Raw genomic sequence first — 20,179 nt, 5'->3', positions numbered from 1 at the left:
GTGCTCCATGAGAACAATTAACTAAATAGTAACATATCACACAGGCACTAGGTGAATTTAAGATGCAGATGCAAACTTTAACTGTCATCCAGTTGAGTACTGCATAGACATTAAGAGTAACATGCAGTAGATATGCATAATACCCAAACAGAGTTCACGAAAATGATATTTCAATGGTACAATAAAGGAAGGGGTTAATCATATAATTTACCTTCGGAAGTGCGTCCTTGTATTCATAAAGTAAAAATGATGAAGTGCATCCATCAGGATATTACAAATCCTCTGTCCACTCTAATTACGAGATCTAATGCAATAACATGCCACTGTGAAATCTCTCTGCTTAAACTCCTCAAGAAAACATTGGAGGGGAAAGTATCCAAGCGAGAGGAGCAAGAAGGCAGACATACAGCAAGGTGAAGAATCTGAAAGACAACTGATTGTGATCTGACATTACAACAAATCCATTCAGTCATCCAAAGGCAGCTCACCACAATTAACAATCCTGCAGGGCAGCCGTGGGACATCAGATCTGCTAGTTTCCTGCGATTCGAGTTTCCGTACGACATCCATTCCCTCCAAGACATGTCCGAAGACGACATGACGGTTGTCCAGCCAGGGAGTCTGCAGTACATCAATTCATTTAATAAACAACACAGATAGTGTGGTCCGCCCATATATTAAGTGTCTTCTAGGAAGCTAAGTCTTTAAACCCAAAAATAGAACTGACTAGGGTAGGGAGATGGAGGATAGTCCTGAAGATTTTCGTGCCAATAACATTGTAGCTTACATGTATACTAGAAAGATAGAGTAGAATTACATGGAAAGAAAGGGATTATAGCACTTGGAACACAACTTACCTTCACTGTGCATATAAAAAACTGGCTGCCGTTGGTATCAGGACCAGCATTTGCCATGCTTAGTATTCCAGGACCAACATGCTTTACTGCAAAAGTAAAACAAAGAGTCCGCTGATGAATCATGCCACTGATACTATTATACCCTCCAAATAGAAGTTTTCTCAATCACCTAAATTTTCTCACTTGCGAAATTTTTTGGATATGATGGATATGATCTCAGAAATTATTCGTGTACAAAAGTTAATAAAATTAGGGCATAAGCTTTTCTACTCTTGTTGTTGTTGCTTAAGAATGACACTGGAAAAGTAAATACCAAAGAGGATGGAATTACAATATTAGGTTATGTAACAAGTTAAATCACTGGTTTTACTTTTATTGTATCCACTGAAAATGACAAGCTCTTTCTCTCTAGCTATACATTCACTTTGGTGGGAAGACATTCAGCTTCATTATTGTCTAGGTATGAGAGGATGGTGGTCTAACTAGTTTAGTGAACTGCTAGACTGGGAGAAGAAAAGGCAGGGTATTGATGGTGAACATGGAAAAGATGCTTTGGATTCGAAATTTCTCCTTGGTATAAAGATGAGGGGTTATCCACTCTTCTCCCGGATAATAACTGATAGCTCGAGTTTCACAGGGGCGATTCTGAATGATAATAACAAGTCTAACTTCCCTCTCTTTTTATATTCGGAAAAAATTAATGTCATCAAGACCTTGGCCAGGTCTTCTCTAAATAAATTTATTAGAAAGTAAAACAAGTCTAGAGTTAAAAATTAAGGTGAAATATGCCAAATCCTGGTGAATATAACAAAAGGACCTCTAGATGAAATATAACAAATGTAGCTTCTAGATGAAAGATACTTCTAGCAAAGTTGCACAATACGATGATAAAGCACTTACATGTGAAGTTTTCATCAGCAAAATTTGAACCATAAATACTCCTTCCACCAGTACCCTATAGCCAAGAAGAGACAACATTCTGATCATATGAACATAATCGACAACTTTACTTTCAATGAATTGTTAAACTACGTGGTCCTCTTGTAGAACATATAAATATATAACAACTAAGGAAAAATAGTTCTGTGGAGCACATGACTACATGCATCTTGAAAACCAACTTATAAAAGTTTTGCAGAGAGTAAATCTGGTATAATTTGCCCAAAGTGCTTACTTTGTACTAGAAATTGCAACACGATAATATATGCTATCACAATATTTAGAGATTCTTCTATTATCTTTGCATAGTTCACTGTGATGCATCTTCAAAATTATTCTGCTAGGAAGTTAAAAGATCATTGAAATTAAATGATATATTATTGTTACCTACTTAGTTTTATTTAAGCTAATAGTACACAGCAGTTTTTTTGTCCTCCCATTAGAAAAAGAATTCAGTTGGAGATAAACAATTAGCATATTCAGCTAATGCCAAGAAAGGAACATAAATGGCAGCAAAAGATGGAAGCAAACTTAATGGCTATGAACTGTTACAGTCAAAGAAGAACAATTTATAAGAACATATTGTGGTAGCTTTCCTTTTCAAAATCACAGAAGAAGAGGTACCTTCACGAAGCCTACAACGTATAGAAGCAGCAAAAGGAACAAACACACAAGTAATACAAGTTAAAGGTTGAAATCTCACATTCCCGTTCTGGAAATCCCCTCCCTGAATCATAAAATCTTTGATAATACGGTGGAAGGAGCATCCCTTATAACCATAGCCTTTCTCTCCTGCAAAGTTAAGACTAAGTTAGAATAACATCTGTAGATGAATTTGAGATAAACAATACCACTGTGAAGGCTTACCAGTGCACAAGGCAAAAAAATTCTCGGCAGTCTTAGGAACAACCTCCCCAAAAAGGCCCATAATTATTCTACCCACAGGCTCCCCTCCAATTTCCACATCAAAGAAGCACTTCTTCGTTACTTCTGCTTGCAGTTCAATACCCTAAAAGTAGTAGAAGGCAATCAATAACTAAAAACCGAAAACAGAAGACTCCAGTAACAATACTTTAAGCCAACGAAAGAAATACTTCTAACAACAGTCAATTTATCCTGTAATAGATTGACAAAGGCCTTGGATTTTACATTTTACATAGAGAAAAAATTAGATTAAAATAGGATCCTATGAACACCAAGGTTTCAAAAGGGTATAGGCAGTAGACGAGCGGACAACGGATGATGTGGCGCCTAGGCGTTTGGAGAGCGCCCAGAATTAATAACTACAATTTAAAGAATATACTAATGCATTCTTGTTAAGAACTATAGTAAGCTAATAGAATCCAATGCAAGAAAGATATGGCATTTCCTTCTCGAAAGTTATGACCTTCCACTTACTTCCTTCTCCGCGGAGTTTGCGGCAGCCACGCACGCCGTTCTCCGGCGCCGCAGGCCTGCATCCGAAACAGGCATTGGAGGAAATTTTGGCGACGAAAGGAGGCGGAGACTAGAGTTGGTCGTAACAGCAGAAGCCGCTCCTCCGAATCGGTGGGCAGAGAGAGGAGGCGAGGCTTTAGTCCGAGATGTAGCCGCCCTAGCGGCGAAGGCGTCGTTGCCATAGCGGGCCTGCAGGTTAATCGGCAAAGAGATTTCCATTGTTATGCAAGCAACTCTTCTAGGGTTTTTAAGCAAAAGTGAGGGGAGAGAGGTGAAGAGAGGAGTTTACCTGTGAGGAGGAGAGAGAGAAGGTAGTCGCCATTGTAGGAGGAGGAGGAAAATGGATAGAGGAGGGAGGAGAGTAGCCAAAACCAAAAGTCCAAAAGCCCTGGGTTCAAGTAACAATGGTAAGTGGATTGGGTTCGGGGGTTAACGTTCGCCGTGGGTGCCGGTTGGATACTTGTGTCTTGAAATCTCAGCCGTACGTTTTGGAGACTGTCTCGAAATCTCAGCCCTCAGCTGGAAGTTATTCATTCCACTATTCGAGTTTTATTTATTTTTTGAGAAAGCCGTCGGCTGATGTCATTTTATTAAAATTCTGTCATCGTTCAATTACAACTCCATACATAATTTTTTTAAACAAATAAAATATATTAGAAATTAACTTTCGCCACTTACTGTTCTACCATAACTAGTAAACCAATCAGCAGCAACGATTATTCTCTCTAAAAATATGAATAACTTTATAATTTTAATAATTACAAGTAAGAAATTTAACGTCAGCAACTATATTCTTTATGAACCAAGCTAGCTTCATAATCCTTTTCAAAGAGTTAACTAAGAGGAGTGAGTCAGACTCAATGATAATGTTTAGGATTCTCTTGTCTTTCAAGAACATAAGCACTTCTCAGACAGCAACCGCTTCTGCTATTAGGATCGACTTATACCAACCACATCGAGCATCTGTAAAAATTAGAGTATAATTAGCTTGTCGAAACACGAAAACTGCTCCGCCAATAATCTTTAAGCCCCTCGGAGGAGTCATCTTTATCGATCATCCACCAAAATACCCATTTAGTATGGCTTTGCTAACTTCTTTAGGACTCAAATAATAGTTGAAATAGTGTCTATAATACTTATTAATCAATAATTATTTCCATCAATTATTTCCATCATTCGTATAAACATTCATATACACAAACATATATATATATATATATATATATATATATATATATATATATATATATATATATATATAGGGATTATAATTATATAAACATATGAACAACTTTGGGAATTTTATTTTGAGAGATTGGTCTCAATGGGCTTGGATCCAATCAAGGATCTCAACAGGCCCATAAATGGGCCGGTCATTAGCATCTCATCCCACTTCTCTTAATATAGGTTTTATTATGTTTATATACCCCTAAGTTCAATCAAGGAGCTCGAATTTTTAGGGAAGGGGACAAATTTAAGAAAATTAAATTCTATTTAAAATATTATTGTTATAAATTAAAATCTGATAAGAGATCATTTTTTGTCAATTTCTCAGTGAATTTTTTTAAATTTTGTTTCATCGTTATCAATTTTGACGTGATCCACCATTTCAGTAATTAAACTAATTATTAAATTAAAACTAATATTTATAAAATTTACTTAAATCACAGGATTAAAAACCTAATTAGATAGTTGATTGTTGTTGGCGATGATTTTGTCTGCCATTTTTTTTTGTGGCCGTAGATTATTTCTCTTATATAGATTTAAAATTTTAATTAGTTTTAAAGACATTGTGGAGTCCATAGGATTAAAAAAAATTAAATATTACAGTGGATGGAGTCGACGTTACTTCTCCACTCACCGCTAACTAGTAAGGTTTATTCATTATAAACTTAATTAAAACTAATTGCACTCATTAGTTGTAAGAGAAATTTGGATGAAATGAGAACAGCGTGTTTGTTTATAAAACTTCCTATAATTAATCATACTTTGGTATCTTCTACCATCTTAATTAATTAATTAGTTCCACGACAGTCGACAACTACTAGTTCTTTCTTTCTTTCTTTTTCTTTTAATTTCCCTTGTCTAGAAAGATACATATATACCATGAAAACAACTTCCACTTGCTTGCACTTTCGTTGGTCCTAATTAAATTTAAATCGTCGTACCTGCAACTAAGGACAAGATTAACCAATACTTTGTAAGTTGTTGGAAAAGATAGCTAGCTATCTACAAGAGTAGTTACTCTTTGTTTCTTTCTTTCTTTTCTTTGATCTTTTCTCTTATCTCTTATGGAGAAGACGACTTTTGATTAGCAATGTCAAAGCTTCTCATTTGTCAACTGGGAATCCCCATGGCTGTTCTTAAGAATGCCTAATTATTGTCTTCATCGTTGGAATTATTCAAATCCCAATAGTATCAGATGAATGAGATGGCCAATATCACAAGGCCTAATTACATATATATATATATTAAAGTAGCAAACTATTAGGAAGACTGTCTCTTTGAAAGATGACCTTAGTAGACAAAATGCTTATCTACTGACTCTATGCATCTTTTGGGTGCTTAATTAGTTGTATTCTCATCTTTCTATGTATTATTTGTCGATTACCTAACAACTTAATTTTGAGCTAATCGGTTACTTGATATAGTATTAGAGCTAGGTTTTTTAGGTAAACTACGTGTATTTTGTTATCTATCATTTATCTACGTGCAGTATTAAAAATTACTCTATAACACAATGGTAAGATGGTAAGGTGGTAAGGTGAAGTAATATTTTCTCAATAGTGAATAATTGAGCACATAAACAAGCAACCACTAGCATTGAAACTCGTACATTCTTGCAAGCTTGAGACAAATGAAATTAAAATTACAGAATAGAAGCTAAAAATGAATTGTAAACCCTAGTCATGAAGCCCCAGTTAACTGATGATGCAACCATTGGGGTTCTCATCATAGAACACAACAGTGGGCCTGCAAGTATTGCAACATAGAGGCAAAGATTTGCAGTCCGGCTCCTTCTTCTTGTCATCTTCTTTCTGCTTCTCTTCCTCTTTCTCGGGGCCAATCGAAACGATATCCACCCCCTTCTTCACCTTCCTCAATTCCTTCACGATGAGCACCGCGTCAATGTCCCCGACGACGGTTAACGTACATTTTTCGACGTCCAGAGCTAGAGATTTTATGCCTATCAAAAGGATACCAGAGAAAAATATTAGTACTTTAGCTAATGGCGTATGTATAATTCTAGATAAGATGAGTATAACTTACTAACCACTAAGCTTAGCCACAGTCTTCATGATGCAGGTCTTGCATTTGTCACACAGTATGCTAACTTTCAGCACAATCTTCTGCATGCATGGATTTGAAGGCCAGAAAGAAAGAGGAGAAAAGAATAAGAACACAAAAATTAATTAAATATTTTAATAATATTGGCATATATATATATATATATATATAGTACTAACCTTCATCGTTACACTAGTATAGTTGAAGCTAGTATAGTTATATATTGCAGAAACTTTAAAGGACAATGAGCTAATATTGAGGGCTACTGAAGCTTATATAGACCTCAACCTTTGATCACTATTAAATCTTAAACAAGTTGGTCATGACCTTTTCTAAGTACTATTTAACATATAATAAATCATATTACGGTTCCTGTTTACTAATGACTATTCCATGTGAACGAATAGCACTAACAGCTCATAAACTCCCCCTTAGAAGACTGGACAAAGTAAACGTGCTGTTCATTTTCGGCAAAATTGTCGTACTTGTTCAAAATATTTTCTCTTTTTTTTTTGTGTTAGATGTAATCTTCAGCTTGAAACTAATAAATTTCATCTAGAGACCTTTTCTTTTTAAAAAAAAAAAAGAGTAGGTTACAATAAGGTGTTCTTTTGTATATATATAACCTCTCTTAACTTCTTTATTTGACTGCTTCTATATGCCACCTCTCTAAACTCTTTCTGGAGAATGCACTGTCCAACTTAATAATTTATCTCTTGTCACTAAAAGAAAAAAAAACTTTGGTTAATTATCCACATAAATAAAGAAAATTTCATAGGATAATCTCTTGTCAATTTGTCCAAGCTGTAACTCACTCATTAAATCCACTTTTTTTTAATTCCAACTAAGACTAGAAAATGAGAGTGCTTGACGAGATACCAGGTGGGGCCAAATGAGATTAAGGAAGTCGCTTTGTTTATACTTGAGATAGATGAAAGTTGTTGACCATTTCTTCTTCTTTACTTCCATCTTTATAAAATTGAGAGGAAGTCAACTTTATATGGAGCTTTGTTAAACCAAACCACCAAGCTATTGGTGAGCTTATGTCCTCTCTCTTTCTCTCTCTCTCTCTCTCTCTCTCTCTCTCTCTCTCTCGGACTGGGTCAAGAGATTCCTGGCCATGGAATGATAATTATAGCTTTCTTAATAACCATTATAGTCAACTAATTAGGTTCTTTCCTCCCTAATTTTGATTTAATTATAAGCTAGCTAGGAGTGAGAGATATAATTAACAAGCATTATCTTTGGTCTTTAGGCTTTCTACTCTTTTGCTAGCAAATAATGCCAGTGAGTTGTTAGGGTACCAAAGTTATAGGGACTATACTAACTAAGTAGGCATATGAGAGCATAATTGGCCATTTATTTTGAGTCAGCTTTGATGTGCGCAATAATGGCGTATGAGCAAAACCTTTCAAGTTCCCACCTTTTCAAATCTATGGCGGTGTTGAGCGTTGGATCATTATCAGGCCCACCTTAACGTACTACTTAATCTAAGCTAAACTTATTCACAAAGAGGGTTTCAGGTCATTAGTCACCTACATAACCTTCTTATTGCTCGGTGATTTATATTATTCGTAAAATATTAAATTGTTCAACGATTTTACTGTTATATAAATTGTTGAGTAATTTGGCGAAAAAATTGAGGATAGTGATTCAAATATTTAAGTGATTTTTCATGCTTACACTGGTATCATTAAAATAATTTATATAATAGCTTAAAATAGTCAAAATAAATTATTGATTAAGGTGTTCATTGTTTTATATAGAAATTTGTTTATCTTAGTAGAGCGATGAAGGAAGTATTCATCGTTTTCGTTAATAGTCAGAGTGCTGAATAGTTCAGTATATTAATGTATAATAACTGATTATAAAACGTTGAGCAATTTAATGTTTTAAGATTAACTTTTTAGATAAAGTTTGATGACTTTGTAAACTAAATTAAGAGTAATATATCATTCAAGACTTTGAATAAGCTAGCTGCTAGGGAAACAGGATGAGTGGATGACTATAGACTTTTAGGAACCATCAAGGAAGGTTATTGAGATCTCCTATAAGGAAGTTAGTATCTATAACTAATTAAACCTTATGCTATTAGATATGTTGATGAACTTAATAAAACTCCTAAGATAAGTTAACGGCACTATTAAAATTAATAAAATATCCTCACCCAATTAAAATATTTATACAATCTCGTAACTTCTTTTTAAAAATATATATATTACCTAATTTAACTTATCAAACTTAAGTTAAAATAACATATTTTAGGTAGAGAAGAAGAGAGAGGCTAACACATGTTAGGAGGTTGGAGGAGAAGAACTTATTTTTATTTATTGGTCGGGCCCAATTTTCTTTCTCCTACAACGAGATTTTGATTAAGGAATAAGATGATGTAATATGGGGATAAGATAAAGAAGGATAATATGGGGATAATAGTCTCCTTTTATGCCATCTATCCAAATGTTGTCGATGTTAACTTAACACAGGATTTTTTATTTCTTCTTTTGCAAATATTAAAAGTATGAAATGCAAATTATAAATATATGGAAACATGGAATAACAAATGTTGGAAGAAAAGAAAGAGTCAAATTAATTGTTTATCGGCTTATCATAGCCACCTTATCATTATGTGAGCTATAAATGCTTTCAAATTATGGTGGATTCTTGGAATATTTTCCTAATTGACCCAAATTAATTAATATATTCTAGATTAGATGGAAGTTGATTAGTTGGCTAACTTTTTGGTGGAAATCCCACTGGATGTATGCTTACTGGGATTGGAGTACTAAGTAAGATTCTTGGCTTAGTTGCCGACCATAGATTTTAATAGAATTAATGTATTAAGAGTGATTAAAGTAATGTGATGGAGAAAGAAGAGTCTAATACTCTAATATCATCACCCACAGTATCATTCTCCTACTTATACACAGAATTGAAGCATAGGGAGCTCTCTTTTTTTCTATTTATTTCTTTGTTGGATAATTTTGATTCTAATTTAGGAGTTTTTATGTAATGTACACCCTTAAAAATATCTTTTATTTTACGGGTGTACATGACATAAAAACTTTTATCTGCTTATCAAATTTTACGGGTGTATATTCATATGGATTTTATTTTATATATATATATATATATAATCATCTTTTATAGTGGCTATCTGGATACACTTTTATCTGCTTATCAAACTTAAGCCAGCATATTATGTTATCTGATATATGAAGTCTGTCCCACATGATTAAATCATTCAATAATTAATGAAAATGAGGACCAAATAGAACTGAATACGAATAGATTTGAGCATAGATGACCATAAAAGTTTAGCTATTAGATAACATATTAACAATGTGTATGGCACCGCTGCGGATAACAATGATCAATAAGTGATGCAAAAAGTACAATATAGTTGCATGCTGTTACTATCTCGATAATTACACTAACGGATCAATCATAGGTTTCCAACATTGCTACACAAATATACGCACTTTCACTTTCATTTCAATCAACAACTGATAAGCATCCAGTTTGCACGAGAGATATGGATATATGCGTAAAAGCTCACAAATATCTCTGACACTTTGAGATCTTACGTAAGGAACATAAAACAAAGTTAGCTAGAAATATATACATGCAAAAGTTATCAAAGGACGGTGCATATATCGATCCTTGCGGTTGTCCATCCATCTCCACTGCATTGCCCATTTCCACTGGCCTGCATGTAGAACAGCAGGAAGGCGAAGGACATTCAACTATTCGTAGGCTTGTTTGTCCGGTCCGACGCTGCCTTCTTCACCTTCCTTGGCTCTTCCAGTACAACCATCAGTGTGCTCTTCTCGACGTCTAAATATATAGATTTTATCCCTGCACGTACATTCCAGTTGAGCACTAGTTTTCGTATTGTCCAAATGAAATCATTTGGTGCGAAATATCAGCATAGAAGACTGGCACACTTGCTAGAAATGCTTGTTGCATGGATGATTTATGAAGTGCAAGAATTTAACTTTTCCTTGTATCATGGTGATCGTGATTATAACCAGTCAAATTGCCGAGAGCTACGGCTATAGTTCCTGTTCCAATATGGCATGAAATGCTTTGCGATATATGAATAATGCAAAGATGTTCTTTTGCAGAAAACCCTTCTGCTCACTAATTTTTTTATAATTATTGAAATCTAGTACCAATACGGCCTGTACAATTGGCTGTTGTTCAAATGGGCCATATTGGACTCGCATCATATTCCAGGAGGCCCAAAATACTTGTTACCTTGACGTACGCGGCTCATCATCTCCTGGAAAGGATAAAGTCTTGATCACTGTCTGTTTAATTTAATGGAATCGATTCCACGAGAAGAAGACCATCCAACTAACCTCGAAAGAAGGTGCTTCCATGACCACCTAACTGAACAAGAGAATTTCTAGCAGTTTCTTAGAATATCTAAACATCTGTCATGTAGGAAATCTATATACATCAGAGAATTATTTAACCCATTCTTATGTACTACTTACTACCTTAACTTGTAATTTCATAGAGTCATTTAGAGGCAAAATAAGGGAGTCACATCACATATAAGTTGTCGTGTACATAAAAACAGAATTTTTTTGTCTTTTTTTGTTTTTTTGCCAAACTAGCCCACCTAAAAATTTATTTTACGGTTTAAAATTTAAATACGGAATAAAATGTGTTTAGAAACCGCTGATCTAGATATAAGTATAAATTTTTCAAATCATCCAAAAATTTTGTCAAGTTTTGGGAGGAGAAATTTCTATATAAGTCGTCGGGTCAAGCGAGCGATTTATATTTGAAAAATTACTGATTAGGTTATCAGATTCGAAACATACATAGTCTCGTATTTAAATTTTAAAATGAATTAAACATGTAAAACAGGACTTGAAATAGTCAAAAACTCCACAAACTGGGTTACATTAAGAATATTTTTTAGGGTTTAGGGATGTTGGTAAAAAGGATAAGAGGGATAAGAAAAGAGAAAACCTACATGGAGGGGTTTTCGCCATGTTTGGGCCCTTTGGCTTGCTGCACAAATTAAGGAAGCAAAATATTGAAAGAGAGCTGAAAGACATGGCTGACTTCAATTGGACTACAGGTCGAGCCTACAATTACCAAGCAATAGGATGAGAGCACCATCTTAGCTATTTTGTATATTTATAATTAAAAAAAATTGACTTGATACCAGTGGTCCTTCCTTTTAATTTACATGCTAGTAAAAGTTGGGGAGCATGCCAGATTGGAAGCTTACCGGGCCAAAAGGTGAGTGTAAAGCTTGGACTGCACCCTAAGAATTGTGTGGAATGTGCAGCTGAAGCATGCCAGATGTTTGTCTTTCGTAATACTCTCCAGTCTCCCTTGTATCTCCATGCATCTTAAGGTGTTCCAGTTGAGAACTAGGGAATGTTTGCTGGTTCACAACTGCAAAAGCAAACCATAAATTACACTTCATTTTTTATTGCATCTAGCTACTAAAGATAACCATCATTTGGAAAGAAAAAGGTCCAAGCTTACCAGCATATATATATAGATAGATATATGTTTGCCAGAATGCCCCCAAAAAGGCAATAAGCACAACTTCAATAAATTCATATTGTTACATGAGCCCACTTTTCAATTGATGCTATCAAAGAGTAGTAATAATGTAATGCATGTAATCAATTAAATGCAAACTGCAAGGTTTATTTAATTTAACGCCAGTCTTTTAGCTCCAGGATGTATGTCAAAGTCGTGCATTACAACATCACTATCCTCTCTAGAGTATATGCTGCAAAGTATAAGAAGCATCTTTAAACAGTAAACATGCGTACCTTGTATTCCCGATACTTAACATGAATCTAAAAATCAATTGACAGATGACTGCTGAACCGACCAATCTAAAATTTCGACTCTCCGCATCTTTATCTAATGGACGAATTAAAATAGAAATTTGAGGAAATAAAGGAAACATCTATACTATCTTATAACCCTTACTCGCCCTTATCATCTAGATTTTCCAGATCTGTCTACTTAGATGCCTTGGATCTCTCTCACTTTATTATTTATTTATTGCTCCAACAACCTCTAAACAAGTCCCACCCCACCTTTCGTGGTCTCTAAGGACTTTGTTTTTTCCTCCATGCCTTCACTCACACATTAAATTCTTCTTCCAACTCAATCAATCCAGACAAGACCCGACATCCAACCATATTATAAATACACACCTTCCTCTTCCCCTCTTAGGACATTCACAAAAAGTCTTACAAGTTACAACCTGAACACCATGGCCAGGTCTTCTTCTCTTCTTCTTGCCGCCTTTCCCCTCCTTTTCCTCCTTGCTGCTTCCTCTCTGGCTGCTGATCCTGACATGCTCCAAGACATCTGTGTTGCAGATCTCAGCTCAGGTAATTCCAAGTTACTTAGGACATCCCTTCTGCATATATGTATGATACTTCCATATATAAGTATTTGAATAGATTATCCTCCAATTTTCTCATAATTCCACTTTGATCTACTCATCAGACATCCCATCATTAGATAAGATCACAGAAGAATAAGAAACCCCACATATGTAACAACCTCTTCTGTTTCTCTTATGCTGATAAATAGGTGCGAAGGTGAATGGATTTGAATAGATTATCCTCCAATTTTCTCATAATTCCACTTTGATCTACTCATCAGACATCCCATCATTAGATAAGATCACAGAAGAATAAGAAACCCCACATATGTAACAACCTCTTCTGTTTCTCTTATGCTGATACCTATCATTTTGCGAAATTTGGTACATTCTGCAGGTGTGAAGGTGAATGGATTTGCTTGCAAGGCGAATGTGACTGAGGATGACTTCTTCTTCAAGGGGCTGGCGACGCCCGGCGCCACCAACAACACCATGGGCTCACTTGTGACTGCAGCCAATGTGGAAAAGATCCCTGGGTTGAACACTCTGGGGGTGTCCATGGCCCGCATTGACTACGCCCCCGGTGGCCTCAACCCTCCCCACACCCACCCCCGTGCCACCGAGATGGTCTTCGTCCTCGAAGGCACCCTCGACGTCGGCTTTATCACCACGGCGAACAAGCTGGTGGCCAAAACCATCACCAAAGGTGAGACCTTTGTCTTCCCCCGCGGCCTAGTCCATTTCCAGAAGAACAACGGCAATGTGCCCGCCGCAGTCATCTCCGCCTTCAACAGCCAACTCCCAGGCACCCAGTCCATTGCTGTCACACTCTTTACTTCCAACCCGCCGGTGCCGGACAACGTCCTCACCAAGGCATTCCAGATAGGCACCAAAGAGGTGGAGAAGATTAAGTCCCGCCTTGCCCCCAAGAAGAGTTAACAAATCACACGTTGAGGAGATCCAAATGTATGAAGAAGTTTGCCACCTACTTGTAAAAGTGTTTATTTGCATTGTATGGTAGAATACAGTCCCAAGGAGATGGGAACTGATAATAATTTGGAAATGTGAGGTGGCAGGATATAGTTTGTTCATTCTTACCTCAATCATTTGCCCATGATAACCTTTCTGCAGCGTCCAACGGTCTAATGATTTCTGTGCTGAAATGTTCTCCACTTTCAATATAACATATAATTGATTGGAAGAAAGATGCATAAGAGCCCTCCATATGATATAGGTCTGCTATAATATGATATCAGATCATGATATAGACAAATTGCCAAAGAAATTATCTTTAAAAAAAAAAAAAGCTAAATTCACGAGAGATAAGTAATTGAGAGGGGACCAGAGGGGCTGTACAAGCGCAACCAACACCTCCTTTTTCCGCATTCCACCAACATCACTGTCACTTTAACATAAAGCAATCCCTTAAGCCAGACCAAGAAGAATGGGATACACAAAGCAAAATAGTCCTACTTTACTTGAGATGAGGGCTTTACTCAAATCTTGTGTCCCTTGCCCATACTGAGGAGTAATGACTAAGCACTATGTTGAAGTTATAAACTTTAATCCATCACTAAAAGGAGAGTCTGTTACCTGACATGTTTCTTCTTTTATTCTCCCTTATCACCCATCTTTCTTGGCAGCTTTCAATGGGAATCTGCAGCAGAGTTGATGGGCTCATGCATAAGGGCTCCCTCCAGAAAAACAGCAAGTGGTCCGAAAGCTTTGAAAATGCTGGCACTATTGACTGCAACTAAAAGCTTCACTTATGTGTTATTAACTAAAACATCAGCCCTTGAATTCAAAGCAGCAGTAATTTATTATATCCCAACTATTCGGAACTATGGATACCATAAAAGAAGTCTCTGTATGTTTCTTAACAACAAGTTATCAGCATGCAATGATACCTTCCTTTTTTTCTGTGGATTGTCCCCCAACTGCATTTGGTTCTACGCATTAATAAATAAATGAAATTTTTTGGGGTCTATAGATATTTCGTGATATGTAACAAATAACTAAAACCATCTTAAAAGTTGCTCATAAAGGAGTATGAGAGATCAGGAACTAAAGAAACACCTACAAACAACAAACTAAAGAATCTCAAAAATATTAAAAGGAACCGTAGAAATGGAACATGTTGTGATGCAAATTCTTTGATGACCTGAATCCAGTAATGAAATACATAGCCATTGATAAAAAATTAAAAACTGCTTCCGTTAGCAGACACTACATCTATGAGGTCTTGATTGCTCTTGCAAATAGGTATTAGCTCAAACACAGAAAAAAAAAAAAAGGAACTATTCTAAATAAAGACTGTTTCAAATTACAGAAATGGGATTCAGATCTTGTTAGATTTTCTTTTTTTCTTGCTTATCCTATTTCAGTTTGCATTTCAAGATCTACTCAAAAATGAAAGAATAAATTGGGGTGAAGATCTCGTTAGATTTTTTTTTTATTCTTGCTTGTCCTATTTTAGTTTGTGTTAGAATATCTACTCAAAAGTGAAAGAATAGAAGAAAGCATGAAGCAACCAGGAAGTGTCAGTTGAGTGCTTCCAGGTTGATGCTTCTAAGGACTTGCATCAGGTATAACAGATGTTCTATTTAATTTACACCAAAAAATTTTGTAAACCACTGCATATGTTAAAGAAGGAAAAGAATGCTCACAAATACCCTAAAGAGAGAACAATCATGTACAATTGAGAAACCATGACAAACTTTTCATGCAATTAGAAAGGGCACTAAACAAATGAAAAAGTGCACCGAAGCAAAAAAGTGAATGAATTAGTCATAGTATTTGGCGTTGATCTATTTGCAGCATTTCAGGACAGACAAGAGTTCGTTGGCATTTAGCTGATTCTTAACAGTGTAATGTTCCATAATGGCAAACAAAACAAAATCAATGATAGAACATCTAGATGTCTGTCTAGGAAACTACAACTTCTAAGAAGGTAATCTCAATGGAAAAAAGGAAGACAAATTTTATAATAAGCTAAATGAATTGAACCTTCTCACAAGACAGAGTATGGTCATTAGTTGTTACAGAGCAAACTGCATAAAAAGCTCTTAAAAGAATGAGATGGCATAAATCAGGCTTTTAAATCCTTTCAAAAAAAGGAAAAAAGAATCAAGCAGAAGTCAGAGCCTCTAGGCGTCAACAATACAAACTAATCATACGTGTGCTAAGTGCTAACGATATGAAAGTCACTCGTTTTGCTCATTACTTTCCTCTGCTTCTTATCATTCAGTTAGTTATTATTCTGCATGATAGTAGCAAAGATAACTACAATAAACCACCAAAGTTGGGCTATCTATATGAAGTGGCTAAGAAGCACCACTTTATGCTTAGTCCACAACTTATGCGGAATAGTGATCCAGCTGATTGTGAAATCCACAGTAACAGAATGATGATTTTCCAAAAGGAAAAAAAGGAATAAAAGCCAAAAGTTGAACTTGACAGACTGTTATAAGATATAATAGCCATTTTTAAGTACGCACTCAAATACTGTTTACTTGAAAGAAATGGAGATAAAGAGTATTGTAATAAAATATCATAATTCTGCATATTCTTCTAAAACAGAATTGATTCTTTCTCGCGTTTATTGGCAAGGTGCAGAGGGTTTTATCAGCAGAGAGTAGATACTAGATAGGAATATGGTCATACTAACAGAGTCTTAAAATTTAATGGAATCTATTGACAAAAGGATTTGGCCAAAGCATATCTCCCTAAGTCATAACAATGCTTCAACTAGACATTTTTCCAATGTATATCTCCAAAGTCCTAACTTTTTTCCAACACACCTATCAACAGTAGTAAATACTGGTCAGACCCTTCAAAGAAATTAGTGCAAGGGAAAATTTTCAGGCTGCAGTTTCTGTATCAACAGTTTGGAATCTATATTTAGTCCTTGTAAAAGTTCCACACCCCATGCTACACCAATATCCTACATGTTACAAGAGAAAGAAGACCTTCGGCCCTTCGCTATCAGTATTAGGCCCTTAGAATACACAATTTACAAAGGGCATAGACCAAGTAGTTCATAACTTCAACTAGATACAGTCCTTCATGTTCATAGGAAAATAATACAAGTTTGACCTGGAATCATATTCTATGCCTCATAAAGCTGAAAATCTGGACAAAACAAAATCTTTAAATTGAACACGTTCTTACCCTTGGTAAAGAATCATACATTCTTAACAGTGTAAATAGCAGAAGAAAATCACATCATGCAGAAAACCATTCCCTGAAACATAAGATGGAGTTTATCAGACTCTCGAAAACAAAAGACAAGAAGTTGCATGCTTGCTAAGTGTCATATCTGTTAGAAACTTCAATTCCCATTTCCTCATAATACCCTCTAACAGAAAATACAAGTCATTTCCTTCAGTCTAGCAAGCAACAGGGTGCAGAGTTAGTATCTATGTTGATTTGATCGAAAAGCTCATTCACCTGCAATTCTGTCAATGACATGTGGAACTCAAAGTGATGGAAATCATGGAATAAACCCATCTAATCAACAGCTACTAGGAGGGAGGTGGCGAATCAAATCATTCAAAATGTTATATAGAATACACCTTGCTACAGCATTATCTGGAATAGCAGCTTAGCTGTATTGAATATTACGATCATTTCCCACTTGAATTTAGCTTCTTAAGGAGAACTGAAAGTGTGACCTTAGTCTTTTAGTCAATTAGTGAAAACTTTTATGTCCACAAAAGGTATGGTAAAATATTAAAATGTACCTACGTAAGATCTCATGGAATAGAAACAACTCTCATGTTTCTCAGTAGTGTTCTCGTACATGCATGTGTTATAATGTAACTTTTATGCAACTTGTCTAGCAAAATAGGGCTCTTTGCTAATAATTAAGGTTATCAAAGTTTGGAATATTAATCAAGCACACACAAAAATATTAAATTTCTCTGCGGACCTTAACCATAATTGTAATAGGAAATATGTCTTTCCAGCATGGCTTATGTACTTGTGAGCATTAACAATAGACTTTGACTACCAAAATTGGAGGTTAAGCAATAGTTTGTTAAAAGCCCACATCTGTATAATACCAGCCTCTAGAAATTTAAATTAAGCTGTTGATTTCAAGTCATTGACTATCTTCTCTATAATAGAATTGAGAATCATGATAGTAAATCAAATTTAATTTCCTTAACCTGCAAGTTCAAGGAAATGTTAAGATTTGAGGTCAACAATTGAAATATCAATCAATGTGAACAATCAAGATATAAAAATTCCATCCTGTGCTATCTACAATTAGAAAATCTGGGCACCAACGAGGAGTAAAAGAAATGAACCTTTGGAAAGAAATTACCATTTACAAGTTGCAACAATTCTCTAGATCTAGGGTTATAGCCTTATAGGACACGACCAATTAGTGTTTCGTCTTAAATCTTGGATGTTATGGAAGCTGAAGGTATTGTAGAAATCTCTTCCAAAAACCCAATAGGAAGATATGGAAATACAATTCTACTGAATGGATACCTATAAAGGACTATATCACATGCAATCTTTGGGTGCCATAAGGTCATTAGTGTGTTATATGAAGTGGTAAATAAGCTGGCATACATCTAGAAAAATGCAGTTAATCACTCAAGACAGATGGAAATAAAAATCCAAATACGTGTCAACTAAATCTTTTGTATAATATACAGATTATATATAGAAAAAGAGCACATCTCTGTCTATGACTAGTGATCAAGATATTCAAATCTTGCCGCTGTTTCTAGACATCACGAGTCAATTTTCTTCGGATAAGATCAATCTAATACCAACAAGAAGCAATCAAGATATAATCAATGATGAGCAACTCAGATGATTAAAAAAAAAAACAAAAAAAAAGTTATATTTATAGCCAGAAGAAGCTCCTAACTACTAGTCTCCCTGTGTTTACCAATCAGAAAGCAGAAACCAAATAAATGATCTTTGACGAATAAGATCAGGAGAATTCAACACGCATACAAAAATTAAGAAGCCATTCCTCATCCACTAAACATAACAAGAGACCAGTCAAAACTGAGGCTAAGAATAATAGAATTGCGAAGGTATCTACACGACCGTACTCTTGAAAAATCTCACGCCGCGTTCTGCACGGTCGATCCCAGGACGGCGGACTTGGGATTGGGATTGGGATTGGAAAGGTGGGGGTTTTGGATCATCTGGTGTGGAATAATTGGAGGGAAAACCATGGATTTGTTATCGAGGAGGAAGTGGAGGGAGAAGAAAGAGCGGAAATGGGAGAAATTGGAGGAGGATTGGAGGGAAGATTCTGTTCAAGATTGTGTGAATTGACTTGGCCCAATTGGGTCCGACGCTTTTAATGGGCTGGGCCCGCTTATGGGCCTCCAATTTAAATAATAATTATAATCATAATCATAATAAAGAAAATTTATTATCATTCGGAAACTATAATATTCATCATTTGGTCAGGTTGACGTTGAGCACCTTTCTAAAGGAAATATAAAATTATGAGAACATCTAAATAAGTTTAATTTTTATCCTATGGTAAAAATCTATATTTTTAAATATCTCTTCTCAGATAGATAGAGAACATCAATTGCAACTATTCGATAAATAGCTCGTTGGGATAGAGGTAGAAAAATTATAACTTTGATTATAATTTAAATTCAATCCTTTTTCTGTAAGAGTTCAAAGCAAAATCTTATATTGATGTTGAAAATAAAAAATTAAAATTAAAATACTGCTCATTTGACCTTAAAATATTAGTTTGTATCTATAATTATTTTAACTCCATTATATGATTCAAGATATTAAAAGTAAAATATAAGGTGGAAGGTCAAAGAGTAGGGTGTTTTAAAGAAATTTTTCAGATAATTTTCTCTCCCAGTGGATTGCCCAAGATTGATGTGAATGCTAAGGCCAACTTGTGCACAAAAATAATTGGATTAATTAGTGGCCACCATCTCTTAATCATTGAAATAACGTGTAAGAACTAGTGACTTAATTGTGTTGCATTGCGGCTTAGAAGCTAATCAATTGGTCAAACTGTTGACTTACGTTATAAGATCCACATGCAATATGAATCACACTTAAACTGCATCATGTGCATGTTTGAACGATTCAAAATAACAAAATAATAATAATAATAATAAGTTGATTATAATTGAAATTGCGTCAAAGTCAAATAATAATATTTATGCTCTGCATATATTAATATATTATATGCACCTCCATCTACATGGGCAGATCATTAGAGGGTAGTTAGAGAGATATATACCTAGCCATGTGCAGTGTTAATAACGTCCTAATT

General features: G+C 35.3%; 3 protein-coding genes and 1 long non-coding RNA gene across 8 annotated transcripts; 1 reads left to right on the top strand and 3 right to left on the bottom strand.

The window, feature by feature from the left end:
• Positions 1 to 194: 194 nt before the first annotated feature.
• LOC140785989 (peptidyl-prolyl cis-trans isomerase A1-like) lies at positions 195 to 3,657 on the bottom strand. Its single transcript, XM_073134541.1, has 7 exons — positions 3,523 to 3,657; positions 3,195 to 3,422; positions 2,664 to 2,805; positions 2,500 to 2,588; positions 1,758 to 1,812; positions 858 to 943; positions 195 to 621 (listed from the first exon to the last, which is right to left on the bottom strand). The coding sequence occupies exons 1-7, from the start codon at positions 3,553 to 3,555 to the stop codon at positions 466 to 468; spliced, it is 789 nt and encodes a 262-aa protein (XP_072990642.1). The 5' UTR covers positions 3,556 to 3,657; the 3' UTR covers positions 195 to 465.
• A 2,336-nt stretch (positions 3,658 to 5,993) lies between these two features.
• LOC140802698 (heavy metal-associated isoprenylated plant protein 2-like) lies at positions 5,994 to 6,761 on the bottom strand. 2 transcript variants are annotated; one of them, XM_073158248.1, is made up of 3 exons: positions 6,701 to 6,761; positions 6,508 to 6,580; positions 5,994 to 6,420 (listed from the first exon to the last, which is right to left on the bottom strand). In XM_073158248.1, the coding sequence occupies exons 1-3, from the start codon at positions 6,704 to 6,706 to the stop codon at positions 6,155 to 6,157; spliced, it is 345 nt and encodes a 114-aa protein (XP_073014349.1). In that variant the 5' UTR covers positions 6,707 to 6,761; the 3' UTR covers positions 5,994 to 6,154. The 2 variants fall into 2 exon arrangements, with proteins under 2 accessions (XP_073014349.1, XP_073014348.1); XM_073158247.1 differs by having other exon boundaries at positions 6,508 to 6,583; positions 6,701 to 6,748.
• A 3,230-nt stretch (positions 6,762 to 9,991) lies between these two features.
• LOC140787588 (uncharacterized) lies at positions 9,992 to 19,129 on the bottom strand. 4 transcript variants are annotated; one of them, XR_012108864.1, is made up of 6 exons: positions 18,972 to 19,129; positions 14,491 to 17,140; positions 11,770 to 14,302; positions 11,509 to 11,623; positions 10,779 to 10,913; positions 9,992 to 10,376 (listed from the first exon to the last, which is right to left on the bottom strand). It is a non-coding gene; the product is annotated as an uncharacterized lncRNA (long non-coding RNA). The 4 variants fall into 4 exon arrangements; XR_012108865.1 differs by lacking the exon at positions 10,779 to 10,913 and having other exon boundaries at positions 18,972 to 19,128; XR_012108863.1 differs by lacking the exon at positions 9,992 to 10,376 and having other exon boundaries at positions 10,405 to 10,913.
• Positions 12,766 to 13,988, top strand: LOC140787572 (germin-like protein 5-1). The gene is made up of 2 exons (XM_073136567.1): positions 12,766 to 12,901; positions 13,295 to 13,988. Exons 1-2 carry the CDS (start codon positions 12,781 to 12,783, stop codon positions 13,834 to 13,836), a joined length of 663 nt encoding a protein of 220 aa, XP_072992668.1. The 5' UTR covers positions 12,766 to 12,780; the 3' UTR covers positions 13,837 to 13,988.
• Positions 19,130 to 20,179: the final 1,050 nt, after the last annotated feature.

This window comes from Typha latifolia, chromosome 1, assembly GCF_019914945.1.
Source record: "Typha latifolia isolate L0001 chromosome 1, TyphaL0001v2, whole genome shotgun sequence".
NCBI classification, from domain to species: domain Eukaryota; kingdom Viridiplantae; phylum Streptophyta; class Magnoliopsida; order Poales; family Typhaceae; genus Typha; species Typha latifolia.
This window is presented reverse-complemented; position numbering and strand designations above follow the sequence as displayed.

What these genes read in the sequence shown, in the direction of transcription:
- LOC140785989 (XM_073134541.1), bottom strand. Translation starts at nt 3,555, where the DNA reads ATGGCGACTACCTTCTCTCTCTCCTCCTCACAG. An exon ending in TCTCTCTCTCCTCCTCACAG is followed by an intron (nt 3,423 to 3,522) that starts GTAAACTCCTCT and finishes ATTAACCTGCAG; the next exon opens with GCCCGCTATGGCAACGACGC. An exon ending in TTTTTATATGCACAGTGAAG is followed by an intron (nt 622 to 857) that starts GTAAGTTGTGTT and finishes GATGTACTGCAG; the next exon opens with ACTCCCTGGCTGGACAACCG.
- LOC140802698 (XM_073158247.1), bottom strand. An exon ending in GACTGTGGCTAAGCTTAGTG is followed by an intron (nt 6,421 to 6,507) that starts GTTAGTAAGTTA and finishes TCCTTTTGATAG; the next exon opens with GCATAAAATCTCTAGCTCTG.
- LOC140787572 (XM_073136567.1), top strand. Translation starts at nt 12,781, where the DNA reads ATGGCCAGGTCTTCTTCTCTTCTTCTTGCCGCCTTTCCCCTCCTTTTC. An exon ending in TGTTGCAGATCTCAGCTCAG is followed by an intron (nt 12,902 to 13,294) that starts GTAATTCCAAGT and finishes TACATTCTGCAG; the next exon opens with GTGTGAAGGTGAATGGATTT.